At 67.9% G+C, this 27,921-nt stretch overlaps 4 protein-coding genes across 8 annotated transcripts; 3 read left to right on the top strand and 1 right to left on the bottom strand.

Moving 5' to 3' along the window:
* The first annotated feature begins 2,637 nt into the window (after positions 1-2,637).
* SCAF1 (SR-related CTD associated factor 1) lies at positions 2,638-13,754 on the top strand. Of its 2 annotated transcripts, none has more exons than XM_067552113.1 (11): positions 2,638-2,744; positions 4,007-4,168; positions 4,777-4,843; positions 4,995-5,113; positions 7,240-7,349; positions 7,773-7,885; positions 8,171-11,032; positions 11,205-11,287; positions 11,814-12,074; positions 12,364-12,492; positions 12,608-13,754. In XM_067552113.1, the coding sequence occupies exons 2-11, from the start codon at positions 4,028-4,030 to the stop codon at positions 12,782-12,784; spliced, it is 4,062 nt and encodes a 1,353-aa protein (XP_067408214.1). In that variant the 5' UTR covers positions 2,638-2,744; positions 4,007-4,027; the 3' UTR covers positions 12,785-13,754. The 2 variants fall into 2 exon arrangements, with proteins under 2 accessions (XP_067408214.1, XP_067408213.1); XM_067552112.1 differs by lacking the exon at positions 2,638-2,744 and adding an exon at positions 3,549-3,622.
* Positions 13,755-14,286: 532 nt separating this feature from the next.
* IRF3 (interferon regulatory factor 3) lies at positions 14,287-18,298 on the bottom strand. The gene is made up of 9 exons (XM_067552209.1): positions 17,782-18,298; positions 17,204-17,387; positions 16,951-17,048; positions 16,759-16,813; positions 16,391-16,441; positions 16,216-16,287; positions 15,666-16,037; positions 15,416-15,534; positions 14,287-14,927 (listed from the first exon to the last, which is right to left on the bottom strand). The coding sequence occupies exons 1-9, from the start codon at positions 17,944-17,946 to the stop codon at positions 14,757-14,759; spliced, it is 1,287 nt and encodes a 428-aa protein (XP_067408310.1). The 5' UTR covers positions 17,947-18,298; the 3' UTR covers positions 14,287-14,756.
* A 62-nt stretch (positions 18,299-18,360) lies between these two features.
* On the top strand, positions 18,361-21,519 carry BCL2L12 (BCL2 like 12). Of its 2 annotated transcripts, none has more exons than XM_067552216.1 (7): positions 18,361-18,468; positions 18,931-19,077; positions 19,341-19,735; positions 19,829-19,960; positions 20,040-20,227; positions 20,438-20,695; positions 21,016-21,519. In XM_067552216.1, the coding sequence occupies exons 2-7, from the start codon at positions 18,935-18,937 to the stop codon at positions 21,061-21,063; spliced, it is 1,164 nt and encodes a 387-aa protein (XP_067408317.1). In that variant the 5' UTR covers positions 18,361-18,468; positions 18,931-18,934; the 3' UTR covers positions 21,064-21,519. The 2 variants fall into 2 exon arrangements, with proteins under 2 accessions (XP_067408317.1, XP_067408318.1); XM_067552217.1 differs by having other exon boundaries at positions 20,040-20,146.
* Positions 21,520-22,627: 1,108 nt separating this feature from the next.
* On the top strand, positions 22,628-27,695 carry PRMT1 (protein arginine methyltransferase 1). Of its 3 annotated transcripts, XM_067552222.1 has the most exons (11): positions 22,654-22,695; positions 23,675-23,728; positions 25,065-25,166; positions 25,375-25,530; positions 25,633-25,696; positions 25,854-25,996; positions 26,191-26,278; positions 26,497-26,612; positions 26,802-26,952; positions 27,055-27,176; positions 27,410-27,695. In XM_067552222.1, exons 1-11 carry the CDS (start codon positions 22,666-22,668, stop codon positions 27,491-27,493), a joined length of 1,110 nt encoding a protein of 369 aa, XP_067408323.1. In that variant the 5' UTR covers positions 22,654-22,665; the 3' UTR covers positions 27,494-27,695. The 3 variants fall into 3 exon arrangements, with proteins under 3 accessions (XP_067408324.1, XP_067408323.1, XP_067408325.1); XM_067552223.1 differs by lacking the exon at positions 23,675-23,728 and having other exon boundaries at positions 22,628-22,695; XM_067552224.1 differs by lacking the exon at positions 22,654-22,695 and having other exon boundaries at positions 23,725-23,743.
* Positions 27,696-27,921: the final 226 nt, after the last annotated feature.

Genomic DNA, 27,921 nt, shown 5'->3' on the forward strand with positions numbered 1-27,921 from the left:
GGGAGGGAGGTCTGGGGGCAGGAGCCAGGACTCCTGGGTTCTGTCCTTGTCGGATTGTCCCTCATTTCCTGCTCCTTTCTTCCCACCCCATCTGTATCGACTCCCCTCCCCCCCGAACCCACTCTGCCCCCCATATCCCTGTGCCTTGCGGAGGGGGGGGGATTTACAGCCAGGGCACCAGGACCCAGCGGAGCTGGGGGGGCCATGACCTCACTACATTCCTTTCATATGGTGTGTTGAGGAAGTTGACTCAGTTCCCCCTCCCCCTCGGGCACCGCCCCCCATCCCGAAGTCTGGAGGGGGAGGGGCAGCCTGGACAGAGTTGCGGGGGGACACAGACACTGCTGCTCGCCAATTCCTGAACCCCTCGGTCCCAGAGGGAGGGAGACGGGGGAGCCCCAGGAAGAAGGGAGGGTCGGGCTGGAGTCCGGGATCCTCTCCAAGCGTTGTGGGGCCTAGAGAAGGGCCTGAAGGGAGCCTTGGGGGGGAACAGAACCCAGGAATCCGGGCTCACAGCCCCCCCTGCTCTGACCCACCAGACCCCCCTCCCCTCGCACACCCAGGGACAGAACCCAGGAGTCGTGCTTCAACACCCTTAGGAAAATGGGGTTCCGGGTGGTGGGGGGCTGTGACTTGAGGCTTTTCAGGCTGAGTTTTGGGGGTTCTAAGGGGGGGGCTGGATGAGGCTGGGGTTGGAGGTGTTCAGATGGGGAGCACAGTGGGGCTGGGGTCCAGGGTGGAGTTTGTGGCTATTGGGGGCTGGGCGGTGATGAGTTCACACCCTAGTGGCAATGGAGGTGGGGCCTGTTATAACCAGGGGGCGGGGGTGGCTGGAGGGGTACATGTGTGAACAGGTGGGTGGGTAACCCTGGCCCCTGCCCCATCTCTCTAATTCCCCCCAAATCCAGGATCCCTCATCATCGAACCTCCTATGGGGCAGAGACAAACTGGGGGCGTTAATCCCCCCATCCCCTCCCTGACTCCATCAGCCTTCCCCACATCCTGCCCCCCACCTGCCCCTCAGCCCTCTCCCCCCTCCCAACTGCAGCCAACTCTTCCTCTCTTCCAGTCCACTTTGGGGGGAGATGCCCAGCCCTGGCCTGCCCTCCCCCTTTTTCCCCTGGGCTCCATCTCCCTGTGACTTGTCCCCCCCCCTCCCCGGGGTCTCCTGCTGGTGGGGCAGTAACTGAGTTAAGAACCTGTTGCCACCCCTTTGGCCCCAGCACTGCTCAGGGAGGGGCTGGAGGGAGCCTGCCCTGGGGAGGGCGAGTGGGGGGGCTGCTGCCCAGGAGTCCCAGGCTCTGAGAACCATTTGGCCCCGGGGGGAGGGATGGGGGGGCTGGGCCAGGCCAGGCCAGGTTCTCCAGAATTCCAGCCCGCAGCCCCTGGGGGAGTGACTTTAGCCAAATGCTGGGGGCTGGGTTCTGTGGGAGGGGGGAGGAGGCACCTGCATGACACAGGCGGGGCAGCTGGGCCCTGCGGGGGGGGGGAGGGTCTGTGAGGCCTTCTGGGCTTTGTGTTCATCCAGCCCCCACATCCGCACCCGTCACCTCTCCCCATCCTCCATCCGCACCCATCACCCTCCCCCCATGCCCCTCCTGTCTGCACCCGTCACCCTCTCTCCACCCCCCCCTGCGGCCCTCCCTCCCTCCTGCAGTCACACCTCCTGCATAGCACAGGCCATAGACCCGTGGCCGGAGGTTGCTGTTTCGGGGGCACAACGTGGGCTTGTCGTGGCGTGAAATCTTGGGGGATGCCTTGCAGTGGTGATGACATCATGGTGTGACATCACAAGGGGGTGATGTCACAGCATGAGGATGCCGCTGCACCAAGTCACAGGATCTCTTGTTGGCATCACGGTGATGTCACAGGGTGATGACCTCATAGGGCTGAGGTGCTGTGGGAATGTACCATGGTGGGTGGGTCTCTCGGGGAGACGGTATCTGGCGTGGGGGGATGACATCACAGCAGTGTCTCAAGCTGATGATGTCACAGCACAGTGAGGGTGGGGATGATGATGTCAGGAGCAGAGTCCCAGGGGATGATGTCACCATGCGAGGATGTTATGGCGGGGTGGGATGACATCACGGGACTGTGACATAGCAGGATGACGTCACGCTGCTGTGATGACGTCACGGCTTGAGGCCCGTTGAGGGAACCCGCTGATCCCTTGTCCAATGTAACTGCTAAAACCACAACTCCCGTGATGCACTGGGTGGCCCGCAAAGCATTGTGGGATCCCCCGCCGCCGCTCAGCCCAACCTCTCCCAGACTGCTCTGCGGCAGGGCGGCGCGGAGCATCCTGGGACACGTAGTCGCGCCCCGCGGGAGGGGGTGGGGCAACTGGGCGAACTTCAGCTCCCATGGCGCCCCGCGCGGCGGGCGGCCGCGCAGCCTGACGGGAAAGACAGGCCCCGGGCCCCTGAGTCATGCCTCCCCCCCCCCACCGGACTACACCTCCCGGCATGCGCCGCGCGGCGGGGGGGAGTGAGGCCTGGGCGGTCGCGGGGCATGCCGGGAGCGGTAGTCCCCCCGTCCCGCCTCTCCAGGGGCCACCATCGGCGGACTCCATCTCCCGTCGGCCCCCGCGCCGCCGCAGCGGCTGAGGCCGAGCCGAGCCGAGCCGAGCCCGGACTGGAGCCGAGCGGGGTAAGATGGCGGCGGCCGGGGCGGCCGGGCTGCGACCGCGCCGCCCATTGTCGTGAGGGAGGGGCCGGGCTCGGGCCCGGCCGGCCGGCGGGCAGGTAACCGGGGGGCGGGAAGGGGGAGGGGCGCATACGGGGGCGCGGCGGGGGGAGGGGGTTACATGGGGCTGGGTACAGAGTGGGGGGCGGGGTGGAGATGGGGGGAAGGGGGTGACGTGGGGCGGTGGTGAATATGGGGGTGCGACGGGGTCTGGGGGCGGATGCAGCGTGGGGGGCGGGGCGGATATGGGGGGAAGGGAGTTATGTGGGGGGCACGGAGGGGGGCAAGCAGGGGCTATGGAGGTTAATGTGGGGCCATCCAGAGAGGGGGCGTGGGCGGGGGTTAAAGTTGGGGGGCTGGGGGGGAGGAGTTGAAGGTGGGAGTCCAATGAGGGCAGGAGAAAGAGGAGGGGACAATGGGGGGTCATTAATCTGGGGCAGGGGGACAGTTCAGTGGGGGGCTGGGCTAATGGAAGTGGGGAGACCAGGAGTAGGGGGGGTTGGAGAGGGAGGGGAGTTGATGGGGGGCTGGGCTGCGGGGGGTGGCAGGGAAGGGGTCTGATACTCAGCCCCCTCTCCGGGCAGAGGAACGAAGCCCCGCTCTCACCCCACAGCCCTGGGCCCCCAGAGCAGCAGCTGGGTTCAGGTGGCCAAAGGCCGGGGGCTGACTCTGCGCCCAGCTGTGGGGTGGGGGGCTGCTCCCCCCCCCCCCCGCACTCCTCACTTGGCCACACAGCAAAGGGGTGTGTGGGGGGGCATGACAGGGCTCCCAGGCCGGGGGCCCTGTGGGTCTGTTCTTGCTCTTGACTTCACAACTTCAGGTTGACAGGGCCCGGCTCGGTGGCTCCACACACCCCTGTGAGCTCCAAGCTGGCAACTGGGGCAGAGGCATGTCCGGGAAACAGGCTCTTTCCTCTCAGTGGGGTGCTGGTCATAAGGTGGGGGGCTGGCTGGTCCAGGGGGTGGGGAATGGGACGCTGGAGCCAGCGCCCCCTAGAGGGGAAGGCCCCCTTTGGGGCTGCAGCTTGGGATTGACGGAGGTGGTGCCTGGCTGTAGGATGGATGCCCCTGGCTGCTTTTCTGGTGTTAGAAAAAGACACAAGCACAGCAGTAGGAAGAGCAAAGAGCCAGGACGCCTGGGTTCTGTCCCCGGCTCCGGGAGGGGAGTAGTGGTTAGAGCAGGGGGGCTGGGAGCCAGGACGCCTGGGTTCTATCCCCAGCTCCAGGAGGGGTGTGGAGTCTGACGGGTTAGAGCCATAGTGGGCACAACGATTGTGTTGGTGGTGGTAGCCAGTGACCTCGCTTACCGTCCCCATGTGCAGGACCTTCTCCATCCCACGGCCATGGAAGAGGAGGAAAACCCGCCACCCCCGGCATCAGAGGATCCAGTGGGGGGCAGTGAGGAGCAGGGGAGGCCGAGCGATGCCCCCCCAGACAGAGAGCTATGTCAGCCGGGTACCCTCTGCAGCGGACAGGTTATGCTGGTAAGATCCATGCCCTAGTGCTGCCCACACAGTTCCAGGGTCCTGGTGCTGCACAGTTGCTGGGGGACATAACCATTGCTGAATGGGATGTGGTGGGGGGGGGGTGTCCCAGCATGCACTGCTCCCTCTCACTCAGTGGGTGCAGCCCTGGGAACTACATGTCCCAGCATGCACTGCTGCAATGCATTCAGTGTGCAGCCTCTGGGGACTACAGGTCCCAGCATGCACTGCTGTGTTGCGCTCATTGTGTTTGGACTATGAGTCCCAACATGCGCTGCTGCTTCATGCTCAGTGTGTGGGGACTGAGTCCCAGCATGCACTGCTGCCTTGCGCTCAGTTTTGTACGGCCTCTGGGGACTACAGGTCCCAGCATGCAATGCTCTCCATGGATGTGTTCAGCTGGTGAGGTCCCAGCATGCCCTGCTTCCCTCCATTCCTGTGGGCCTGGTCTGCTGGTTCCCTGCCCAGGTGGGGTGACACTGGGAGTGCCTGGCCTGGAGGTGCCGCCAGCTGGTGGAGGCTGGGCCAGGGACAGCCCCTTGCGGGCGTGGGGGAGAGGCCTGGAGAGCCCCCCCCCCCCCCTACTAACTTCCCCCCTCTCTCTGCAGAAGGCTTTGCAGCAAGTTGTGAGCGGCAACTTTCCGAGCGAGCGGCAGGACCAGGCTGGTGAGAAAGGTACGGCCTGGGGCGGGGGGGCCTCCAGGAATCAGCAGCCCCCACCTCCTTTGTGGGCCAGAGCTGATGGCTTCTCCATCTGCGCCTCCGGGGTATGGGGCAAGAGTACCCCCACCTCCGGCCACGGGCCCACTCTGTGTCCCCTTTGCAGGTGCTGAGAGGAAGAGGATGAGCCAGAAGAAATGGTGCCGGAGCCCCCGGGCGGATGGACCCGGCAGTGGCAAGGGGGGCACCGAGGACTCCATGGTGATGTGTGACCGGAGCAGCACCGTGAGTGACCCCCCCAGCGTCCCTCCGCTCAGTGTGCTCGGCCCCTGGGGATTGCAGGTCCCAGCATGCACTGCTCCCTCAGTGAAAAGTTCCAGGGGGGTAGCCGTGTTAGTCTGTGTACGGCAAAAACAACGAGAGTCTTGTAGCACCTTAAAGACTAACAAATGTCTGCGGGCATAAACTTCCGTGGGCTGCAGCCCACGTCGGCAGAGGCACGAAATGGAAATCACAGCTAGGCGGTGTACACACATCCGAGGGTAAGAAACGTAACCATGGGGCGGGCAAGTGCTGACAGAGTCAGTTCAGTTTAGTCACAGCCAACACAGCACCAGGCGCACCGTCCGGAGCTCATTCAGCGGCACATCTACTAATGTGATATGTGCCAGCAATGCCCCTCTGCCATGGACATTGGCCAAACCGGGCTGTCACTGCGCAGAAGAATAAATGGACACAAATCAGACATAAAAAAGAACTACATCCATAAGCCAGTCGGCCAGCACTTAACCTCCCAGGACACTCTGTCGCTGTCAAACTGCTACAAAAAACTTCAAAACCAGACTCTAAAGAGATATGGCAGAGCTAGAGCTGATCTGCAGACTGGACGCAATCAGACTGGGTCGGAACAGGGATGTGGATTGGTTCTCTCCTTACAAGTCGTAATTGTCACTGTTCACACGTTCTCACCTCCTGATCGATGGTTGTGAATAGGCCTCAACTACTCTAACTGAATGGACTTTGCTTATACCTACCTTCCCCATTGTTGTTCCTTACCCTTGGACATGTGTGCATACGCCTCCGATCTGATTTCCATTCCTTACCTCTGACGAAGCGGGTTATGCTTATGTCTGCAGAAATTAAATTTGTTAGTCTTTAAAGTGCTACAGGACTCGTTTTTGCTGGATACAGACTAACACGGCTGCCCCCCTGGAACCGAACTGTCGTTGTTAGCGCTTTCCCGCCCCATTATGTTTCTTACCCTTGGATGTGTGTTTAGAATCATAGAGTTGGAAGGGACCTCAGGAGGTGTCTAGTCCAACCCCCTGCTCAGAGCAGGACTAACCTCAGCTAAATCATCCCAGCCAGGGCTTTGTCAAGCTGCAGCTTAAAAACCTCCAAAGATGGAGATCCCACCACCTCCCTAGGTAACCCATTCCAGTGCTTCACCACCCTCCTAGGGAAAAACGTTTTCCTAATGTCCAACCTAGACCTCCCCCCCTGCAACTTGAGACCGTTGCTCCTTGTTCTGTCATCTGCCACCACCGAGAACAGCCTAGCCCCATCCTCCCTGGACCCCCCTGCAGGTAGTTAAAGGCTGCTGTCAAATCCCCCCTCATTCTTCCCTTCTGTAGACTAAACAAGCCCAGTTCCCTCAGCCTCTCCTCATAAGTCCTGTGCTCCAGCCCCCTCATCATTTTGTTCCCCTCCGCTGGACTCTCTCCAACTTCTCCACATCCTTTTTGTAGTGGGGGACCCAAAACTGGACACAATACTCCAAATGTGGCCTCACCAGTGCCGAATAGAGGGGAATGATCACTTCCCGTGATCTGCTGGCAATGCCCCTCCTAATGCAGCCCAATATGCCATTAGCCTTCTTGGCACCCAGGGCGCACTGCTGACTCATCTCCAGCTTCTCATCCACTGTAACCCCCAGGTCCTCTTCTGCAGAACTGCTGAAGATGTTGAACAAAACCGGTCCCAGGACCGACCCCTGGGGCACTCCGCTTGTGACCGGCTGCCAGCTAGACATGGAGCCATTGATCACTGCCCATTGAGCCCGATGCTCTAGCCAGTTCTCTATCCATTTTATACACCTCCTAGCTGTGATTTCCATTTCATGCATCTGACGACGTGGGTTGCAGCCCACGAAAGCTTATGTCCGCAGACGTGTTAGTCTTTAAGGTGCTATAGGACTCTCGTTTTTACTGCTCCCTCAGCTTCATACGTGGGGGTGGGGGATCCGGGTCCCAGCATACACTGCTTTTCCCATCCCAGTGGTGGAGTGCTGTGCGTGCTGGGGACTGTGGCCTGGGATGCAGCCGCAGTGGGGCAGTCTTAGGGGCTATGGTGGCGGGGAGGGGGCTGCTCCAGGCATGGGCCCCGCCCAACCTCTGCCTTCTTCTCACCAGCTCCCTGAGGCCCTGGGCCTGTTTTCCGGCCTGGCGGGGGCCTTGCAGTTCCTGCAGAGGATGTGCGCTGCCTCTGCACAGCCCCAGCTTCTGGGGGCCCCGGCCGCCTGGTAAGAGCAGAGCTCTTGCGCCCCAGCTGGGGGAGCGGAGAGCGGTGTGGGGGTCAAAGCAGGGGGACTAGGAGCCAGGACTCCTGGGTTCGGGCGGGGGGTGGCGGCAGCGGTGGTGGCTGTGAGCCAGGACTCCTGGGTTCCATCCCTGGCTCTGGCAGGGGAGGGGGGCTCGTGATTAGAAGGGGACGGACGGAGGAGGTGAGGGCACCCTGCCTCCAACGAGGTGGGGGGCACGAGCTCTCTTGGGTAATTGACTTGAGTGAGGAGGGTTTGTGGGTGACATGAATTTGCTGGTCTCAGCTGAGACCCAGCCACGTCACCGAGAGCCCCACGAAGGGAGGGCTGGGTGCCCCCCCCCACTGCCCAGGGCTGTGCGCAAAGCACTGCTCCAGCACAGCTCTGACCGGCCTTTCCTGGCAGCGGGGACGAGGAGCCGGTCGAGGTGCAGCTGGTGGCCGAGGTACGACTAGGGGACGTGGCCGCCGCCTCCAGCATCTTCAGAAGAGAGCGAGCTTGGAGACTGCGCAAAGCAGGTAGGGACAAGGGTGGGGAACGGGGCCCTTCCCCTCGAGGGGGCGCCGGCTCTGATCCGGGATTGCCTGATTCGGGGCAGGGAACGGGACATGTGGCCCTTCACCTCTGGGGGGCGCTGGCTCCCATCCGGCCCCAGGGTGGGGACTGGCTGGCTCAGGGGGGTGGGAAATGGGGCCGGGGCCTTTCCCCTCTAGGAGGTGCTGGCCCAGGGTGGGGGGTGCTGTGGGGGAAACCAGGCTGGTCCCATTGCTACCCCCTACCCCCCTCTTTTCATTTCCCTGCAGCCTCCCTCCCCGCCGCCCTGGCCCCGCCTTCTGGCCTGCTGGACCTTAAGTGGCCGCACAGGACTCGTGGGGGCTCAGCCCCGCTCCCCGGCGCGGGCAGGACTCGGCGTCCCCCTGGCCGCTGGGCTGTGACCCTGGGCACTGGCACGGGCGTCTCCAACGGGCAGCAGCGGCCCCAGGCCCCGGCAGGCAGGGACCCAGAGGCCCAGCGTTCCCAGCCGCCCCCCAGCAGCGCCCTGGAGAAGGCCAACTCCAGCTCATCTTCCTCCTCGTCCTGCTCCTCCTCCTCCTCGTCATCCTCCTCCTCCTCCCAGCAGGCGGCCCCCCCTGGGGGCGGGGGCAGCAACCCCTGCCCCCTGCGCTCGCCGGACCTGGATATTTATGATCCCTTCCATCCCACGGACGAGGACAACCCCGGCGGGGACTTGAGCTACGCAGGCTCCCCTGGCAAGCAGTCCGAAGGGCGGCAGGACCAGAAATACGACCCCTTCGACCCCACTGGCTCCAACCCCAGCTCCTCCCGCAGCAGCCCCTCCCCTGACGAGGAAGAAGAGGAGGAAGAGGAGGACGCATCCGCCCCCCGGCCCGACATGTCCCACAGCATCAGTCGCATCTCGGAGACCCTGGCTGGCATCTACGACGAGAACAGCTTGAGCCAAGACTTCCCCAGCTCGGAGCAGGGCCGGGAGGAGGCCGAGCCCAGCGAGGCCCCGGCGGCTGGCGGCCGGCGCCCCGACAAGGAGCCAGCGGCTGGGGCCGACTCCACCCTGCCTGAGGAGGAGAACGCCTCTGAGCAGTCGGACGGGGCCCCCGAGCCACCGCGGCGCCGCGTCTTCGTGGTGGATCTCGCCAACAAGAGCCGCTCGGAGGCCGAGACCAACCCCAAGCTGGAGGGGAAGGTGTCGCTGGAGGTGGTGACGGCCGGGAACCCCAAGGTGCCGGGGCGGGGGGAGAAGGGCGCCAAGGCCGGCCGGCACCGGGGCGGGCGGCGCTCCTCGCTGGACTGGGCCGGTGCCGACTCGGAGATCGAGGAGGGCGAGATCGTGCAGCCTGAGGACGAGCGCTACAGTCCCATCCGGCTCTTCCGCAGCCGGTGCCGGCCGGCTGAGCCGCGCCCCCTGCGGGTGGCGGAGGGGGACGACTTCCTGTCCCTCCACGCCGACTCGGACGAGGAGGGCGACTTCGGCGAGAGCCAGCCCGAGCCCCGCTGGAAGGCGGCCGCCGACCTGCGGCGCAAGATCCTGACGCAGCGCCGTGAGCGCTACCGCCACGACTCGCCCAAGCGCTCGGGCTCCAGCTCGGGTTCCCGGAAGAAGGCCAAGCGGTCCCGCGAGCGCAGGGCTCCCAAGGCCAAGGAGCCCCGCGCCGGCCCCTGGCCCCCCAAGAAGAAATCCAAGTCGCGCTCCAAGTCCAAGGAGCGCCGGCGTTCCCGCTCGCGCCACCGCGGCTCCCGTTCCTGCTCGCGCCGCCGCGGCTCCCGCTCCTGGTCACCCTCCCTCAGCGCTGGCCTGTCGGCCGTGGGCTCGGAGCGGCGCCGGCGCTCGCGGGAGAGGCGGCGGGGCCGGCGCTCACGTTCGGGGAGCCGGGCCCGGCACAAGGAGAAGCACCGGGAGGGCGGCGGGAAGAAGAAGAAGAAGCGGCCGCCTCGCGACAAGGAGCGCGAGGTGCATCTGCTGGAAGAGCCGAAGGCCGAGGTGCGCCGGCGGGACGCCCGCGCCGTCGTGCCGCCCTCCATCCAGGACCTCAACGACACCGACCTCTTCACCATCAAGAGAACCATCACGGTCAGCCGGCAGGACGGCTCCCCGGAGCCGGCCAAGCGCGAGGTTCTCTACGACTCGGAGGGGCTGAGCTTCGAGGGCTGCTTCTCGGATCGCGAGCCCCCCGAGGGGCCCCGGCACCCCGGTGGCAAGGGGGATGGGGGGGCGCCCCGCAAGGAGCGGCCAGAGGAGGAGGCCAAGCCCCCCAAGGAGAAGGAGCGGAAGCGGGGGTACCCGGACGAGCGCCCCGCGCCCCGCGAGAAGTCCAAGAAGAGGTTCAAGGAGGCGCCGGGCCGGTCGGCGCCCGAGGCGGGCAAGGCGGAGAAGGAGAAGTCGCGGGCGGAGCGGGAGAAGCCCCCCCGGAAAGCCAAGGCCGGGCACAAGGAGGGAGGCAAGGCGGGCGGCTCGGCCCGCAAGGTGAAGCTGCAGTCCAAGGTGGCGGTGTTGATCCGCGAGGGCGTCAGCAGCACCACGGCCTCCGCCAAGGAAGGGGGCTCCATCGGCATCAAGTTCAGCCGCGACAAGGAGAGCCGCTCGCCCTTCCTCAAGCCAGAGGAGAAGGGGCCCGGGGGCGACGCCAAGGCCGAGCCGGCCAAGGAGCCGGGCGTCAAGGCCAAGAAGGCCAAGGGGCTGAAGGCCAAGGCCGGGGTGAAGAAGGCCAAGGGGCCGGGGGCCAAGGGGCCCTCGGAGGCCAAGAAGAAGAAGAAGCTGAAGGCCAAGACGGGGCTGAAGAAGTCGAAGGCGGACAGCTGCAGCCAGGGGGCCGGGAGCCCACCCGTCCCCGCCCCGGAACCGGAAGGCGGCGCCGGCACCCCACTCAGCCCCCCGGCCAAGCCGCCCCCCGCCCCGGCCGAGCAGGAGCTGACCCCGGACTCGCAGACGGTCGACAGCAGCTGCAAGACGCCCGACGTCTGCTTCCTACCCGAGGAGGCGGCCGTGCCCGCGCCGAGCGAGCAGCCGAGGGCGCTGGCGGGGGAGGCCCAGGCCGACAGCCTCTCGGAGGCCAAGGAGGAGCCGGCCCGCGTCCTGCCCCCACCGCCGGCCCCCATCGCCTGGAACCTGCAGGGGGGCGTGGACTGCACCACCAGCGGGGTCCTGGCACGTAGGTGATGGGCAGGAGTGGGGTTCGGGGGGGGGGGTGCCTTGAGGGGGGCTAGGGGCCTGGTGGGGGGCAGAGGGGGATGGGGGTTGGGTCTGCCAACATTTGGGAGGGGGATTCTCTTAGTGGGTGGGTGAGGCTGCCCCGTCTCTGACCGCCCCGTGTCTCACCCCAGTCACTGCCCTGCTCTTCAAGATGGAGGAAGCCAACCTGGCGAGCCGGGCCAAGGCCCACGAGCTGATCCAGGCCACCAACCAGGTAGGGGCTCTCCCCGGCCGGCGGGGCGGGCCTGTGCGGCGCTGGGGGGGCGCGGTCCCCGGCCGGGGGTCTGGGCTGCCCCATTTCTAGTCTGCAACGTAAATCCACGGCCTCATCCCCTAGGGCTGATGGCACCGAGCCAAGTTCGTCCATGAACTCTGGTGTCCTGGCTGAATCCCCCCGGGGGGGATTGTCTGCTCCTGATCCCCGGATACCCAGCCCCCCGCCCTGCCCCAGAGGGGCCGTGTCTCCATCCGGGCGAGGGGTCCCCGGATACCCAGGCCCCCGCCCTGCCCCAGAGGGGCCGTGTCTCCATCCGGGCGAGGGGTCCCCGGATACCCAGCCACCTGTCCTGCCCCAGAGGGGCCGTGTCTCCGCCTGGGTGAGAGGTCCCCAGATACCCAGCCCCCCGCCCTGCCCCCGCCTGGGTGAGGGGTCCCTGTGTACCCAGCCCCCCTGCCCCAGAAGCAGCCGCGTCCCACGCTGGGGACCCCCTGCTGAGCCTAATCACCTCCTCTCCCGCTAGATCTTAAGCCACACCAAGCCTTCCACGTCCTTGGCGGGCTCCCAGGCGCCCGCGCCGCCTGCCAGCCACACGGCCGCCCCCTACCTGCTGCACGGCTCCCTGCCCCTGGGGGGCTGCAGCTCCACCCCCCCGACCCCCACCGGGCTGCCTGGCACCCTAGGCCCAGCCTCGGCGGGCGCCGGGACACTCTTCGGCTCTGGCCCCGACCTGAGCAAGCGGGACAGCAGCACCAGCTCCGACGGGCGTGGGGACACCGATAAGGTAAGGGGGGGGCCGCAGGGCCTGCTGCGTGAGTGCTGGGGGGGTGGGGCGCAGGGCTGGGGGCATCACCCAGGTATGGGGCAGTGCTGGGGGGTGGGGGGGCTGTGTGGAGGCGTCCAGGTTTGTGGGGGGCTTCCCGCAATGCACTGGGGAGGAAGGAGTCGCGAGGCTGGTGGTGGGAAGGGGCAAAGGGGGGTTCGTGGCCCCGGGGGCGGATTGATGTGGGTCCTGGCCCGGGGCGCGAGACGGGCCCCCCCTGCCCGGTGCGCTGACCCCCCGCTTCCCCCAGTACCTGAAGAAGCTGCACACGCAGGAGCGGGCGGTGGAGGAGGTGAAGCTGGCCATCAAGCCCTACTACCAGAAGAAGGAGATCACCAAGGAGGAGTACAAAGACATCCTGCGCAAAGCCGTGCACAAGGTGGGGCTGGGGGGGAGGCGTGGGGCGCGGCGGAGGGGCCGGGGCCAACCGGGGGCCGTGGCTCGGGAGCGCCCCCCCCCCCACTCACTCACTCCTCTTCTGCCCCCCTCCCCAGATCTGCCACAGCAAGAGCGGGGAGATCAACCCGGTGAAAGTGAACAACCTGGTGCGGGCCTACGTCCAGCGCTACAAGTACTTCCGGAAACATGGCCGCCGCGTGGACGAGGAGCCGGGGGGCCCCAAGGACCTGGGGGGGCTGGAGAAGGCGCCGCTGCCCATGCCCCCCCTCTGAGCCTGGCCGGGGGGGGGGCCCCCATTTCTGTCTCTAGCTAACTTGGACCCCCTATGCAAATGGGAGGGCTCCCAATGTCGGGGGACCCCCGGAGTGCGGGGTCCCCGTGAGCCTTTGCCAGCCGGGCCCCCTGCCAGCCCCCCCAGACTCGGAATGGTTTTAAACAGGAACAGTTTTACTCTGTAAATACGGCTGGGCTGGACGCGGGGGGGCCCCTGGCTGGGGGGCCTTTGGCAGGCTCCCTTCCCCCCTTTTACTCATTTTAGCATGTTTTTATTTGGATCCCCCCCTCCCCTGGGGCATGGGGGGCCCCTCTCATCCCGCCCCCCAGCTGCCCATGGAGGAGGGGCAGGCAGCAGCTGGCCGCTCTCCCAGCGCGGATCCGCCCCCCAGCTGCTGGTGCCCCCCATTTCTGTATCGCCCCTTCTGTCTCCCCATAAACTGCGTTAGCCACTTGGCTGTGGGTTTTCTTGTTGGGGGGGCATCTGGGAGGCCAGGTCTGGGGGGCGGGTAGGGTGGGGGCCGCCCCCCTCAATGCACAAACAGCCTCCTACACCCCACCCTTTCCTGGAACAGCTTGTCTCGGCTGCCCCTGCACCCACAGCCACCCCAGAGGGGCTGTGTCCCATGCAGGGGTCCCCCTATAACCAGCCCTGCGCCCCCCCCCGAGGGGTCCCCCTATAAATGGAGGGAGGGGCCCGGCCCCATGGAGGTATTGCTGGCACTAGCACAAGAGCCGAGGCATGGCCTGTTAGAGACCTGAGCGGTTCGGTAGCTGGCAGACCAATGAATGCACAGGGGCTGGCGGGGCTGCCCCGCTATGGGGCAGGCGAGCTCGGGGTGGACTGGGCTGGGCCGGGCCGCTGTGGGGCCTGTCTCTCCCAGGGGGTAAATGGCGGAGCCGGCGTCCTGGCCGTGTGAGCGCTGTGGGAATAGCTACAGGCCAAAGGGCTGAGGGACCAGCCGGGATTGAGCAAGAACAAATCATCCCCCCCCCCCCCCCCCCCCCCCCCCCCCCCCCGGTTTCCTCCTTCAGCTGGGGATGGACGGACGTGTGGACACCATCTACCTGCCCTTCAGCCTGGCTTTTGCCACCGGCCCCTGCTCTGCGGATAAGCTGAGAAATGCAGGCTGGGGGGGCCCTGAGCCACTGTGACGTAACCGCTCTAGCCATGGCCCGGCTGTGGGAGCGCCCAGCGCCCTGCCCCACGCTGCGGGGGGAAGGTGCCAACGGGGGGCACAGGGCTAAATGGCGGCGGCTTGGTGAGAACCAGGCTCCGGGAAATTCAACAGAGATCAACCTGCGGGTGGAAAAGCCCTGTGCCCAGCTCCAGCCTGGCGCGAACGAGCTCGGCCGCGCGGCTGAGGCGGCGCCGGGGGGATCAGCACCTCTGCGGGAGTCACCCCTGTGCGTGGGGGCGGCGGGGGCTGCTCTGCCCCCCCCCCCCCCAGCCTCAGCTGCAGCCTGGCTCCAGTTTGGGTCTAGAAAGGATGGGGAGAAACCGACAGGAAGGCGGGGCCGGTGCCCAGGCTGAGCGCAGGGCGGGCAGAAACACGTCTGCAGGAGAAACGCGCCCTGGGGGGGCCGGGTTCAAACTCCAGCAGAGCCGGTGCGTCAGGCGTGCCAAGGGGCGGGAGAGGCGCCGTCACCAGAGGGTGGCGGGAGGCGGGACAGACGTCTGCCCGGGCTGGGTTGGACAGACAAAGCTGGCGGCTCAGCCCGGGCTGAGACTAGCTGACATCAGGCCCTATAGCCCTGGGGGTCTGTGACACCCCTCCTCCCCCCCCAGGGGCTGAGCAATTCAAGTGGGGGCTCGGACTCCTGGGTTCTCTGCAGACATGGGGACAGAAGAGCCCCGCGTGGCCCAGAGGAAGGTGACAAACTCTGTGCAGCCAGCGGCAGATCCTTTATTGTGCTGTGCGGGGGGGGGCCCTGCCGGCTGCGTGGGGCCCGGGGGGGGGGGTGGGCCGGCTAGCCGTAGGGCTGGGTGTCCATGTGCTCCTCCCAGTCCCGCAGGGCGGCCAGCAGCCCGCCCTCCCCCAGCGAGTCCGAGATGCGCAGATCCAGCTCCTCGCTGCGCAGCGACGAGGCGCCCCCCGCCTGGCTCAGCTGGTGCAGGGTCCGCAGGGCTGTGGGCACCACCTGGGGGGGGAAGCGGCTGACAGGTTCCCAGCCCGGCAGAGACTGGCCTGGGCTGGCCCCCCCTGGCTAGAGCCCTGCCCCGAACCGAGTCCCGGGGCTGAGTGGCTGGAGCCGGCCCAGCTCATCAAACCCTGGCCGGGGCCGTCCACCCTCGGCCTGTGGCCGCCCTGCCCCTGCCAGACGGGGGAGCCCCTGGGCACAGCTCCCCCGTCTCCCAGCCCATGGGGACCGGCCGCCAGACTCCACCCCCCTCAGCTGCTCTTGGGGGGGCCAACGTCTCTTGCGCCGGGGCAGGTTTTCTGCCCCTTTCGTCGTCCTCACGGCTCCCCGCCCCGCACCCACCTCCCTCTCACGCGGGGACCCCAGAGCCAAACACCCCCCCTTTATGCTGGGGGCAGACGGGACGGCCAAGCCCCCAGCAGGGTCTAGAGCCATAGAGGAGCTGGGGGGCCGAGCGGGGGGAGGGGTACGGGGAGGGGGATTCCTACCTGCACCATCATCAGTTTCTTTTTCCAGGAGCGCTCCGTGTCCGGCCAGGTCTCCCCCAGGCACAGCCACAGCTCGTAGGTGGGGGAGCTGCCCTGCCCCTCCATGAAGCAGATCAGCTCTGGGAGGGAACAGGAGCGTCAGCCAGGCGGGGGGGGAGGGGGCTGGGGGTCCCCCCCCAAGGAAGGGGAGGGGTGCCCCCCCCCCCCCCCCCGGTGCACTTAGCCAGGGCACAGCGGCCCCGCCCCCTACCTTTGATGAAGCGCTGCAGGTCGTACAGGTGGGCGTATCCTTCCTTGGGGAGCTCCCCGCCCTCGGCCCCCGGCAGGGGGGTCTCCGTGCGCCCCCAGTAGGTGTGGAGGCGCCCCCGGCGGGCGGCGCAGAGCGCGGCCCCCTCGGCTCGCAGCAGCACCCCGGCCCCCAGCCCCTGCAGTAGCTTGGCCGTGTAGGAGGCTTGGACCCGATCCGGCAGGGCCCCCGGCTCGGGCAGCACCACGTCCGCCAGCTCGGGGCAGGGGCTGGGGCCGAGGCCGGGGGGCACCAGCCGGAAGCCCCGCGGGTTGGGGACCAGCGTCTCCAGCACGAGGTGACCCCGGTAATGGACCCGCACCTCGAACTCCGTCACTGCGGGGAGAGAGGGAGCGTCGGGGGGGGGGGAACCCAGCACCCGCATAGCCCCCCCGCCCCCACTGCCCTAGAGATGCAGGGGGGGGAGGAAGGGGGGTCCTGCCCATTTCTAGCCCCCCCACCCCTGCCTGGGGCAGCCCCAGCAGCGGCCAGCGGAGGGCGCCATGACACTCACTCATCAGGTTGGACCCCAGCAGCTGCTCCACGGGGCTGGGGTTCGGCTGCGCCAGGGGGGGGAAATCGCGTCCTGGGGAGAGAAGGGGGCACAAGTGAGGGGACAGCAGGGGCTGCGGGGCAGGAGTGGGGGGCGCCGGCAGCGCTGGGGGGGGGGGGGGGGGGGGCTGACCCACCTGTTGCTGCCTCAGTGACGTACCGGCCCCCCAGCTCTGGGCACAAAACATCTGGAACAGAAAGTCAAATAGTTGGGGGGGAGGGGCTGGGAGCCAGGACTCCTGGGTTCTCTCCGTGGCCCTGGGAGAGGAGTGGGTGCTAGTGGTTGGGGGGGGGAGGCTGGGAGCCAGGACTCCTGGGTTCTCTCCGTGGCCCTGGGAGAGGAGTGGGTGCTAGTGGTTGGGGGGAGGCTGGGAGCCAGGACTCCTGGGTTCCATGCAGGGCCTGCCGTGGCCAGACTGGACCGGGGGCGCTTCGCTCTGAGCCGGAACCGGCTGCGTGTGCCCATCAGCCCGGCCTCCGGCCCTGCCCCCCCCGGGTCACTCACCCTCCTCGGGGCTGGAGAGGGCCAGCGTGGTCAGAATAGCGTCCAGCTCGTCATTCTGGGGGCACAGAATTGGGGGCTGTCACCAAGGGGAAGGCCCCCCCCGCCCCCCAATTCCCCTCCATATCTCCCCAGGCGTCCCCAACCCCTAACCCAGGCTTCTCTCGGCCCGGGGGGGAAGGGGGGGGCACTGACCTGGGTGCAGGAGAAGCTGTCCCCGGACCTCTCCGAGCACGGCCCGGGCCCCTCAGCCTCCGTTCCCCCCACAGCTGCTCCGGGGGCCTCGTCTGCTCCTGGGTGGGGGGGAAAGGGGAGAGAGAAAACACAGCCACGGTCCCACACGCTGGCGCCCCCCCACTCCCGACCCCCAGGCCCTGCTCGCCCAGCCCTGGGCTGTCCCCCGCCGGTGCCCCTCACTCCGGACCCGCGGCCCCTGCTAACCCCTCACCTGCCTGCGCCCCCCCGGGCAGGATCTCGTAGACCTTGTGGGGGTCGGCGGAGTCCGAGCTGTGATCCCAAAGCACCCGGATCCCCGGCTTGCGGTTCAGGGCCGAGCGGAAGTTCCGTTTCCAGACGGAGGGCGTGGGGGCACCGTGCCCCGGCTGGTAGCTGCCGCTGTCAATGGCCCAGTCCTGGCGGGGTGGGGGGGGGGGTGACAGACATAGGAGGCATCGAGGGGGCTGTGGGGTGGGGGCTAAGGGGGGCCCCTGGAGCTCACTTTCCCCTCCCTCTGTGCTGCAGAATAAGGCGGGGGTCTCCCCACTCCCTGTCATAAGCCCTGCCGGGGCTTCTCACTCCGGACCGGATGGGTTCAGCTGGGGGCGGGGAGTAAAAGCAGATGTTTTTCCAAGCACAACCAACCTGGGGAACTCCCTGCGGCGGGAAGGCAGGGAGCCAGCTGCTCTGGGGAGTCGCGCATCTCTGGGGGCGGAGGCCGGTGCAGGGGGGGGAGATTCCCCAGCCGGGGGGGGAGGGGCTGCTGCGGGGGGGGGGGATTCCCCAGCCGGGGTGGGAGGGGCGGGTTACCTGGAACAGCTGGAAGTCCTCGGAGGAGGCGTCCTGCCGCAGCCCGTGTTTCCAGGGCACCCGGAAGCGGGTGCGCGCCGCGTCCAGCCAGGTCACCCCCGGGTAGCAGCCGCGGTCCAGCTTCTCCCGCAGCCAGGGCACGATCAGCGGCTTCGCGCTGCCCATGGCGGGGGCGGCACCGCCCCGGGGGGGGGGCGCACGTGGGTCCTTTCCCCTGCCCGGGGCGCCGGCCCCGATCCGGCCGCAGGGCGGGCACTGGCTGGTTCTAGGGGGGCCCTTCACCCCCGGGGGTCCCCGACTCACGCCCAGCCCCCGATCTACCTGCACCCGCCGGGAGAGGAAGCGGCTGAGAATCCGCCCCCAGGTCACATGACAACCCCCCCCCCCAGCTCGTCACGTGATCCCCAAACTTTGTTACAGGTTGTATCAGCGGGGCTGGGGGGCCCCGAGGGGGGCCTGCGGCGGCCCCATGGCGGCGGGGGGAGGGGGGCTGCCCGATCTCCTGGGTTCTCTGCGTCCCGAGCCAGCCCCGCTCTCGCCGTGGGGGCGGGGCTTAGCGCGGCTAGGATATTAAATATGCAAATAAGTGGGAGGGGGCCCCCCCGCCCGAGGCGCATGCTCGCGGCGCGCGCCCTGCTCCGAAAGTTGGGGGAGTTTTGTGCTGGACCCGGCAGCCCCCCCCGCAAGGTGAGGGGGGAGGCCAATGAGGTGGGGGAGGGGCAGCTGCGGTGGGGGGGCACCGGGGGGGAGAGGAGGAGGAGGGGCGGTGGGGTGGAGGGGACCGGGGGGGCTCCGATCCCATCTCTCTGTTCCCAAACTTCCACGGACAGCCACGCGTCTCGCCCCCCCGCCCGGCTCCGGCCCCGGCTCCGGCCCCGGCCCCCCCGCGGCCAGTGTAAACGCGGCTGTCCGGGCTGGGGAGGAAACGGGTCGTTTGCCCTCGTGGCGTCCGCATCCAAACCCGCCCTGCCCGGGAGGCAGGTGCGACGCCTGGGCCGGCCTTGACCCCCCCTTCCCGCCCCCGCACACCCCGCACCCCCGCCCGCGGCGCCGCACGCTATGGCTGGGCAGGTCGGGCATGAACCGGTTGTGTGTGTGGGGGGGGGGACATAGGCAGAGATTCACCCCCCCATGTCTGACCCCCCCCAGGGCTATGGCAGGACACCCCCAGCAGCGCCGGCTGCAGGAGGAAACCAGGCTGGTGCTGGAGGCGTTTCTGCAGGGGGCGCTGGACCGGCAGCTCCCCCCGGGGCATGTGGGGCGCAGCTACCATGACCCCCACTGCTATGCACACAGGTACGGGGGGGGGGCAGAGATCACCCCCCCCCGAGACACACCGGGAAGGGGGGGCCATTGCAGGGGGAGATGGGGGGAGAGCGCATGGGGGAGGGGAGGGACTCTGCAGATTGGGTGGGGGTGTTGGCAGGGAAGGGGCAGCGAAGGGTTGCTCACGGGTGCCCAGGGATGGGATATGTGGGGCCCAGGGTGGATATGCAGGGTGGGGGGATGGGGCGCCGGGAGAAGAGCTCCCCCCGCAGCCTCCCCGACTCTCCCCACAGGCACCCCACGGAGCCGGCAGCTGAGCCGGGGGGGGCCCCACGCCCGGGGGGGCCCTGGACCCCCCTGCACGAGGAGATCAACCGGGTGGAGGAGCGCAAGCACGGCTTCAAGACCAGCATGAAGCGGCTGCTGCAGCGACGTCCCAGCCCCCGCCGGGCCCCCCCCAGCCCCCCGCCCCCGGGGGCAGAGCCCCTCAAGAAGCCGAAGGAAGCGGGGGAGGGGCGCCGCAAGCACGGCCGGGCTTTCTCCATCAAGGCCATGCTGCGGAAGAAGGGCTCCCCCCGGGAGGAGACGGAGCCCCCCACTTCCCCCTCCGCGCCCCCCAACTCCCTGCCAGTCACCCCCTGCTACTGCACGGCTCCCCCGATGGCCCAGCCGGACCCCCGGCCTCTGGGTAAGAGACTCCCCCCACACCCCCGGGACCAAAGGGCTGGGATAGAACCCAGGCGTCCTGCCCCCCGCCGTAACCCCAGGGCTCTCCCCACAGGCCAGGCCGACGGGGACTCGGAGTTCTACGTCCGCGTGGCCCAGAAGCTGGACCGGCTGGTGAAGCAGGAGCTGAGCAGCCCTCCCGGGGTCCAGTCCCCACTCAGCCTGCAGCCGGGCGCCGTGCCCCCAGGTGAGGAGTGGGCCTGCCCCCCCCCCGTCCCCTGCCCCCCGCCGGCCGCTCGGTGTCACAGGCCTGGGTCTCTCCCCAGCCCTTCCGGGCCCCGCATGGGGGGCAGCAAGTGAGACGCAGGCGGAGCAGGTGATTCGCAGGCTGGTCGCCCTCCTGGAGGAGCAGGCCGGGGTCATCAACGAAGAGGTACTGACCCCCATGGGGCCCCTCACTCCCGACCCACAGCCCCCTGCCAGCCCAGCCCAGGGCTGCTTCCCACATCCCCAGGTCAGCCGCTCCCCCTCAGTCCCGACCCATAGCCCCCTGCCAGCCCAGCCCTGGGCTGCTCCCCCCATCTCTGCTGCTGCCCCTCAGTCCCGACCCATAGCCCCCGGCTAGCCCAGCCCTGGGCTGCTCCCCCCATCCCCAGGTCAGCTGCTGCCCCTCACTCCTGACCCACAGCCCCCGGCTAGCCCAGCCCTGGTCTCTCCCACACAGATCGCCGCGGACCCGCTGCTCCGCAGTTCCCTGTCCCGCATGTCGTACCGCAGCTTCTCGCGGCTGGCCGAGGCCTACACCGCGCGGGCCGCCCCGGGCAGCCCCAGCCCCAGCCCCCAGCTCACCCGGCTGGCCCTCACCATGGAGCTGACGCGGAAGGTGGCCGGGATCAATAGCCATGCGGTGCAGACCCTGATGGGGTACAGTCTGCAGTACATGGACATGTTCGTGCCCTGGCTACAGCAGCAGGGGGGCTGGGTAAGGTGGGGGGAAGGGGCTGGGCGGGGGAGGGGGCTGGGTGCAGGGTGTTGCTGTGAGGAGGGGGCGGGGGCATTTGGGTAATCTGCAGAAGATCCCCATGGGGAGGGGGCTCTGTGTATGGTGTGGGGGAGCCAGGGGGTGGTTGTTGGGGGGCCCTGAGCAGGAAGTGGGGTACTGAGTGGGGGTTTGGAGGAAGGCCAGGGAGGGGGTTTTTCCCAGGCCCCTCACTCCTGACTCGTGGTCTATGGGATGCGCCAGGGGTGTTAATTCCCCCCTCCCCCCATCTCAGGGGCTAATCTCGCTCCCCACCCCGGCAGGAGAGCATCGTGGGACAGGAGGGGGTCCTTGACGTCCAGCTGGACTAGCAGCCCGTGGGGGGGAGGGGTCAGAGGCCTGGCCCCTCCCCCGAGCCCCCTGTGGGGGCAGGGTACAGAACACAACGGTGGGGGTGTTTGGGGAGCGGGTACCTGTCCGGGGGAGGGGTGGAAACTACGACAGCCCTCCCTGAAATCTCAGGGCTGGCAGGTGGGGGAGCAGCAGAGACCCACCCCCCCACCCCACTCTTTCGGGGAAGTGATTGATTTTTTGTAAAGGATTTTATATATATATCTAATTTAATATTAAAACGCCTGCTGTGTCTGCCTCTGTGCCCCCCCCGGCAGCGAAATCCAGGGGGGCCTGTGGGGTATGACCCCCCTTGAACGGAGAGACGCTGCGCCCTGGAAGCTGCCTCACAGCCAGGGGGGATGCGACCCCCCCCCCCGGGGGAGGGTGCTGAGCTGTGGGGGAGGGGCGGCAGCAAATGGGGGGCTGCAGCAATGGAGGAAGGGGGGTGTGGGGTGAGGTTTGCAGGGAGGGGGAGGAGCATGTGGGGGGCCTTGGTAGGGAGTGCAGAGTGGGGGGGGGGGCGCAGTAGTAGCAGATGGATCTGGTGGGGGAGGGGTTGCAGTGCGGGGGGTGCAGGGGTGGGGGAGGGGTTGCAGGGAGAGGCCGGATGCAGTGGTGGGGGAGGGGTTTGCAGTGGGTTGGGTGGGGGAGGGGTGGACGGGGAGCGCATCATGGCCCAGCAGCTCTGGGGCGCAGGGCGGGGCTCAGGCTGACAGGCGGCCCCTACATCCAATAATTGCAGGGGGCGGGGCTACCGGTGGGCGGGCCTGGCTGCCGAGTAGCCAGCCAATGGGATGAGCGGCTGTCTGGGGAGGCGGGTCCCTGCCGGGGATTGGCCCCGGACTCTCCCCTGGACGGGCTGAGGCGGGGTTTCAATACGTTATTGACGTTTCGCTCTGCAAATGGGAGGGGGCGGGTCTCATCATTTGAGTGACACGACGCCCACCAATGGCGTTTGGTTTAGGAAGCTCCAGGGAAGCGCAGTCTCGCGGTTTTATCTCCCTCGCCCCTCGCCCAATGAGATTCTCCTATGGTAGTTGGGGCACCGCCTCGTTTTTCAGGGACATTCGACCAATGGCGTTTGCGCTAGTCAGGATGGGGCCGGGCAACATTACGAGTGACATCACCCTTGGCCAATGGGAGCGTCACTAGGCTGCAAGGGGCGGGACCGGAACTTTGAGTGACATTTCCCTCGCCTAATGGACGTGCCTTTCGGCTGCGGGGCGGGCCCAGCACACTGCGTGACACCTCCCTCGCCCAATGGGAGCGTCGTTCGAGTGCGAGGGCGGGCCTGGAACTCGGAGTGACACCTACGTCGCCCACTGGGAGCGCCAGTTGGGTGCGGGGGCGGGGCGCCCAGTCTTCTGAGTGGCACCTCTCTCGCCCAATAGAAGCGCCCCGTAGACGCGGGGGCTGGCCTGGAATGCAGAGTGACGCCTCCCTCGCCCAATGGAAGTACCCCGCCTGGGGGGCGGGCCCGGGGGCCCAATGGCGGCCGAGGGGCGTGGCCGGGCCCTCCCCCGGTATAAGCCGCGGGGGCGGGGCTCTCGCTCTCTCTCTCTCTGCGCTTCGCTCGCAAGATGGCGGAGGCGACCAACTGCACCATGGAGGTGGGGGCCGGGCCGGGGCGGCACGTGCGGGGGGTCCGCGCCGCGGGGGGGGGGTCTGTGGCCGGGGGGGGGTCTCGGGGCTCGCGGGGGGCGGGGCCGGGCCGGCGGCGGGGCGGGGGCGGGAGGCGGCGGGGGGGTCTCGGGGGCGCCACGCGGCTCCCGCCAGCGGACAAAGGGGGCGGGGGCGGGTCCGCGCGGGGGGGGAAGTGGGGCCGGCCCGGGGCTGTGGGGCGCGCGGGTCCCGTGTCCCGGGCGGGGGCAGCGTCTGCGTCTGCGTCGAGCTGCGGCTCCCCGGAGAGACCCCGGCGGGCCCCGGACGTGGCTGGGGGGGCTGGCGGGGGGGGCACCGGCGGGGGGGTGCGAGTGAGCTGAGCTGGGGGGGGCTGCGGGTCGGGAGTGAGGGGCGCTGGCAGAGTGGGGGGGCTGGCGGGGGTCTGGGCTGGGGGGCGTCGTGGGGGGGCAGGGCGGAGTTGGTGGGGGCTGTGGGTCGGGAGTGGGGGGGGCTGGGGGGTAGGGCTGAGTTGGGGGGGCTGTGGGTCGGGAGTGGGGGGCACCGGTGGAGCTGGGGGGCAGGGCTGAGCTGGTAGGGGCTGTGGGTCGGGAGTGGGGGGGCAGGGCTGAGCTGGTGGGGGCTGTGGGTGGGGGGCACTGGGGGGCCTGTGGATCGGGAGTGGGGGGGCAGCAGTGGAGCTGGGGGGGGCTGTGGGTCGGGAGTGAGGGGGGCGGGGCTGAGCTGGTAGGGGCTGTGGGTCGGGAGTGGGGGGCGGCTGGCTAGGGCTGGGCCCGGCCTGGTGGGGTTGCTAATCCTGAGCAGCTGCTCCCTGTGCTGGGGGGGGGGCCCTCCATGGCCCCCCTGGCACCCCTTCCCCGGCAGCTGGGACCGTCACCCTGGGTGCAGAGTTAGGGAGCCCCCGGCTGTGGGGGCTCTGCCCCCCGGCCCCCAACCCCTCATTGACTTGTCTCCGTTACTTTCTCCTAGAGTTTTGTAGCCACGCTGGCTAATGGGATGAGCCTGCAGTCTGCGCTAGAAGATGTAAATATCCTTTGAGTAAGGGGCCAGGCTAGTGCTCAGGGGCCAGCGACCCCCAGGGCCGGCCAGTGACATCCCCACCCCCGGCCCATTCCCAGGGCCGGCTGGTGACACCCCAACACCCAACCTGTTCACAGTCCAGCCTCTATCCCCCTCCCCCCCAGCCTCTGACACCCCCCACCGGCCCGTTCCCAGGGTCGACTGGTGACCACTGGCCTGTGACACCCCTACTCCACCCCCGGCCTGTTCCCAGTGCCAGCCAGCGACCCTTCTCCATTTCTAGGGAGCCCCTCTTCCTTGTGCTGGCTGCCCCGTCCCTTCCCCTATGGCAGCCAGCCCCAGAGCCCCGCCAGCAGAGTCAGATAAACCATGGGGTTGGGGGGGAGGGGGGGCAACAAAGGGATCCAAACACTCCCCCCACCCCCATCCATCATTTCACCCAGACCTGGACTCCCCAGCCAGCCCCCGAGATTGATTTCCTGTCATCTCAGCTCAGCTTAGGGGGCTGTCGGTGCTGGGGGCGTTGGCCAGTGAGTGTCCGTGGGGCAGGGGAGAACCTCTAGGGCCCGTTGCAGTCTGCTGGGGAGGCTCTTTAGGGGGTCCTGTAGGAAGCTGCTAGGTCCCCGTGTTCTGTATGTGGGGTACCTGCCGGGGATGGGGGGCTGCCGGGGTTCTCTGTGCATGGGGGGGTGGATGTATGCTGGGACCTTTCAGGGGTGGACAGCTGTTGGAGCACGGGGTGGGCTCTGTGCCTGGGGGGGCAGGTGGCCGGGGTGGGGGGGGGGCTCAGTAATTTCCCTGTTTCCTTAACTTGATCTCCAGCCCCAGCTCCCGCGGTGCATTGTGGGTGCGGTTGGCGGAGGTGGGGCACGGGGAGAACCCAGCTCTCCGGGGGCTGGAATGGGGGGCTCGGTGCTACGCGTCCCAGCCCTGGGTTGTTCCTTCCAAACAGACGCTCTCTGGGCTCCACGGGGGGGACGGGGCTGGGGGGACGGGGTCCCCTCCCACCAGGCCTTCAGCCCTGCCCCCCCCAGAGTGGACCCCTGCCCAGCATGCCCCCCGCTTGCAGACTGTGCCGTCTGAGCCCACGGCGCGAGGGAGGGCATGAGTGAACCCCGATTCTTGCCCAGAGAATTGGGGGTGCTGGGCCCGTGGGGCTGATGGGGGGCTACCTTGGTTTGATGGGGGTGGTGGATATCGGCTGGGCTGGGCCCATGGGCCGGATCCTGGCCCGACTCAGCCTCTCTGGCTCTTTGGCCCGCTCCCGGTGACGTGTGTGGGACGTGTGTCCGGCCCGGCAGCCCTGTGTCCGTCTGACCGTGGCCCCTCCTGCCCCTAGGTGTCCAGCCCCCAGGCCGAGAGCAGCGCGAAGCCGACAGCGGAGGAGATGACGTCCAAGGATTATTACTTCGACTCCTATGCCCACTTCGGCATTCATGAGGTCAGTGCCGGGGGAAGGGAGGGGGCTGCCCCCCAGGGGTGCCCAGCTGGCACCCAGCACTCATGGATGTATCCCTGCCAAGTGCCCCGCTCCTGCCTGGGTGGTGCTGGGGGAGGAGGTGGTGCACTGGGGGAGGCTGGGGCCCCCCCAGGAGATGGGGTGCAGGGAGGGGATCGGGGGGCCCCCGCTAACCCTCTGTGCCCCCCAGGAGATGCTGAAGGACGAGGTGCGCACCCTGACCTACAGAAACTCCATGTTCCACAACCGACACCTCTTCAAGGACAAGGTGGTTCTGGACGTGGGCAGCGGCACCGGGATCCTCTGCATGTTCGCGGCCAAGGCGGGCGCCAAGCGGGTCATCGGGGTGAGTGCAGGCCTGACCCCGCCCCCGGCCAGCTGGCCCCGCCCTCCTCTGCTGTCCTCCACCCCCTCCTAGTCTCCCCACTGAGCCCCGTTTCCCCTGCAGATCGAGTGCTCCAGCATCTCCGACTACGCTGTCAAAATTGTCAAAGCCAACAAACTGGACCATGGTGAGTGACACCCCCCCGGAGCCCTGCTGGTTCTGGCCCTAGCGCCTCCTGCCCGAGCGGGGCAGCTCCCCCCAGGGCCCGTGACCCTCCATCAGCCCCCGTCTGTCTTTCCTGTGCTGCCCCCCCCCCCACGCTGAGCCCCCCCTCTGTCCCGCAGTGGTGTCCATCATCAAGGGCAAGGTGGAGGAGGTGGAGTTGCCGGTGGAGAAGGTCGACATCATCATCAGCGAGTGGATGGGCTACTGCCTCTTCTACGAGTCCATGCTCAACACCGTCATCTACGCCCGCGACAAGTGGCTGGTGAGTCCCCCGGGCTGCGGGGAGCCGGCGTCCCCCTAGGGGAAAGGCCCCTGGCCCCCGAGCCAGCCGGTCCCCGCCCTGGAGAGGCAAAAGTCCCTGCATGCGGGGAGGGGGGGGCGTGCTTTGATTTTGGGGGGGTGGTAGGGATTCCAGTGGCTGCGGTGCAGCGACACCCTCCCCATCTGTCCCCCCAGACACCCGACGGACTCATCTTTCCTGACCGGGCCACCCTGTACGTCACGGCCATCGAGGACCGGCAGTACAAGGACTACAAAATCCACTGTGAGTGTGGGGGGGGACAGGCTCTTTGGGTGGGGTGCAGCCCCTCTCTTGGGGGGTCTCCTGTGCCTTGCCATCGGCTCAGCGTCCACGGGGCCCCTGTGCCCTCTCTGGCTCTCCCTGTCTTGGGGGGGGGGGGGGGATGCTGGCCCCCGGGGGTCGTGGTGAGGGGGGGAGGGGGCTCTCTCCATGGCGGGCTCTCACTGCGGCTTCTTCCCCAGGGTGGGAAAACGTCTACGGCTTCGACATGTCCTGCATCAAGGACGTGGCCATCAAGGAGCCGCTGGTGGACGTGGTGGATCCCAAACAGCTGGTCACCAACGCCTGCCTCATCAAGGTGCGGCCTGGGGAGGCAGCCCCGGTTCTGGGGGGGGGGGCTCGGGGGCACCCCCTGCACAGGGAAATCGGAAAGGTGGCCGGTTCCAGACGGATGCCAGGAGACCCGGCCCTTCCCCTGCTGCTGGGTGCTGGCAGGGTGGAGGGGGCCGTGGTGCCAGGCTGTGACCCCGCTCTCCCCCCCCCGCAGGAGGTGGACATCTACACGGTGAAGGTGGAGGACCTGACGTTCACCTCGCCCTTCTGCCTGCAGGTGAAGCGCAACGACTACGTCCACGCGCTGGTCGCCTACTTCAACATCGAGTTCACCCGCTGCCACAAGCGCACCGGCTTCTCCACCAGTAGGCGGGGCTGAGGGTGGGGCTGGGGGGGGAACCTGGAGTGGGGTGGGGCCGAGGGAGCTGGGCTCAGCGGACTCCCCCCTGACACTGCCTTGCCCCCAGGCCCCGAGTCGCCCTACACGCACTGGAAGCAGACGGTGTTCTACATGGAGGATTACCTGACGGTGAAGACGGGCGAGGAGATCTTCGGTACCATTAGCATGAAGCCTAATGCCAAGAACAACGTGAGTGCCGGGGGGGCTGGGCAGGAGGGGGGCAGCCCATGTCTGGAGGAGGGGGAGGAGTTGCCGGGGGGGCGGAGCCACCCCCAGGTTCCTGGAGTCAGGATCCTGCACTGAGCGGCCTTGTCCTGTGGAACTCCCTGCCCCTGGATTCTGAAGCTGGTGCAGTGCATGCTGGGAGGTGGGGGGGCAGACACCCAGGACTTACCCCCTCCTCCCCAATCTCTCCCCTGCAGCGGGACCTGGACTTCACCATCGACCTGGACTTCAAGGGGCAGCTGTGCGAGCTGTCGTGCTCCACGGATTACCGCATGCGCTAGCCCAGCCCTCCCCAGCCCCCCTTGCGTGCTGTGGCCCCTGCTGGCTGTGCCCGGGGGCCTGGGGCGCTGGCCACGACCCCCCTCCCACGGCGTGGGGGCGCAGAGCTGCTGCTGAGTTCCCCCCTCCCTACGCGGCCCTGGGGGGTGAAGATGTGTCTGTCTGCCCTGGGTCCCCCAGCCCCGCCCCCCGTTTGCTTTTAAACCAGCGACTCCCCCAGTAACGAAGTACCTCACTGCCCCCCAGGGGGTCCTGGGGCACCCCCAAAGGGCTCCAGGGCCTGGCCGAGCCCCCGAGGCAGCCAGCTCCGAGGGGGTGGGGGCTGTCCTGTGTTTTTTAGCTGGGGGGAGGGCAGGTCTGGGGGGGGCAGGCAATGGGGGAGGTTCCCCATTTTGTGTTTCGCTGACGGTTCTGTCCCCCCCTCCATTTT

The sequence above is a fragment of the Emydura macquarii genome, unplaced genomic scaffold, assembly GCF_026122565.2.
Source record: "Emydura macquarii macquarii isolate MOO-44397 ecotype Brisbane River unplaced genomic scaffold, CSIRO-AGI_Emac_v2 contig_1386, whole genome shotgun sequence".
NCBI lineage: Eukaryota > Metazoa > Chordata > Testudines > Chelidae > Emydura > Emydura macquarii.

Bases quoted from the DNA above. Each gene is read 5' to 3' on its own strand.
- IRF3 (XM_067552209.1), bottom strand. From the start codon at position 17,946: ATGGGCAGCGCGAAGCCGCTGATCGTGCCCTGGCTGCGGGAGAAGCTG. The intron at 17,049-17,203 runs GTGAGGGGTTAG...CCCCCCACCCAG, and splicing joins GCCCGGGGGGGCGCAGGCAG to GAGCAGACGAGGCCCCCGGA. The intron at 16,442-16,758 runs GTGAGTGACCCG...TTTCTGTTCCAG, and splicing joins CCTCTCCAGCCCCGAGGAGG to ATGTTTTGTGCCCAGAGCTG.
- PRMT1 (XM_067552222.1), top strand. From the start codon at position 22,666: ATGGCGGAGGCGACCAACTGCACCATGGAG. The intron at 26,279-26,496 runs GTGAGTGTGGGG...CTTCTTCCCCAG, and splicing joins CAAGGACTACAAAATCCACT to GGTGGGAAAACGTCTACGGC. The intron at 26,613-26,801 runs GTGCGGCCTGGG...CCCCCCCCGCAG, and splicing joins CCAACGCCTGCCTCATCAAG to GAGGTGGACATCTACACGGT.
- SCAF1 (XM_067552112.1), top strand. From the start codon at position 3,575: ATGTCCGGGAAACAGGCTCTTTCCTCTCAGTGGGGTGCTGGTCATAAG. The intron at 3,623-4,006 runs GTGGGGGGCTGG...CCCCATGTGCAG, and splicing joins AGTGGGGTGCTGGTCATAAG to GACCTTCTCCATCCCACGGC. The intron at 7,350-7,772 runs GTAAGAGCAGAG...CTTTCCTGGCAG, and splicing joins CTGGGGGCCCCGGCCGCCTG to CGGGGACGAGGAGCCGGTCG.
- BCL2L12 (XM_067552216.1), top strand. From the start codon at position 18,935: ATGGCAGGACACCCCCAGCAGCGCCGGCTGCAGGAGGAAACCAGGCTG. The intron at 19,078-19,340 runs GTACGGGGGGGG...CTCTCCCCACAG, and splicing joins CCCCACTGCTATGCACACAG to GCACCCCACGGAGCCGGCAG. The intron at 19,961-20,039 runs GTGAGGAGTGGG...GTCTCTCCCCAG, and splicing joins GCCGGGCGCCGTGCCCCCAG to CCCTTCCGGGCCCCGCATGG.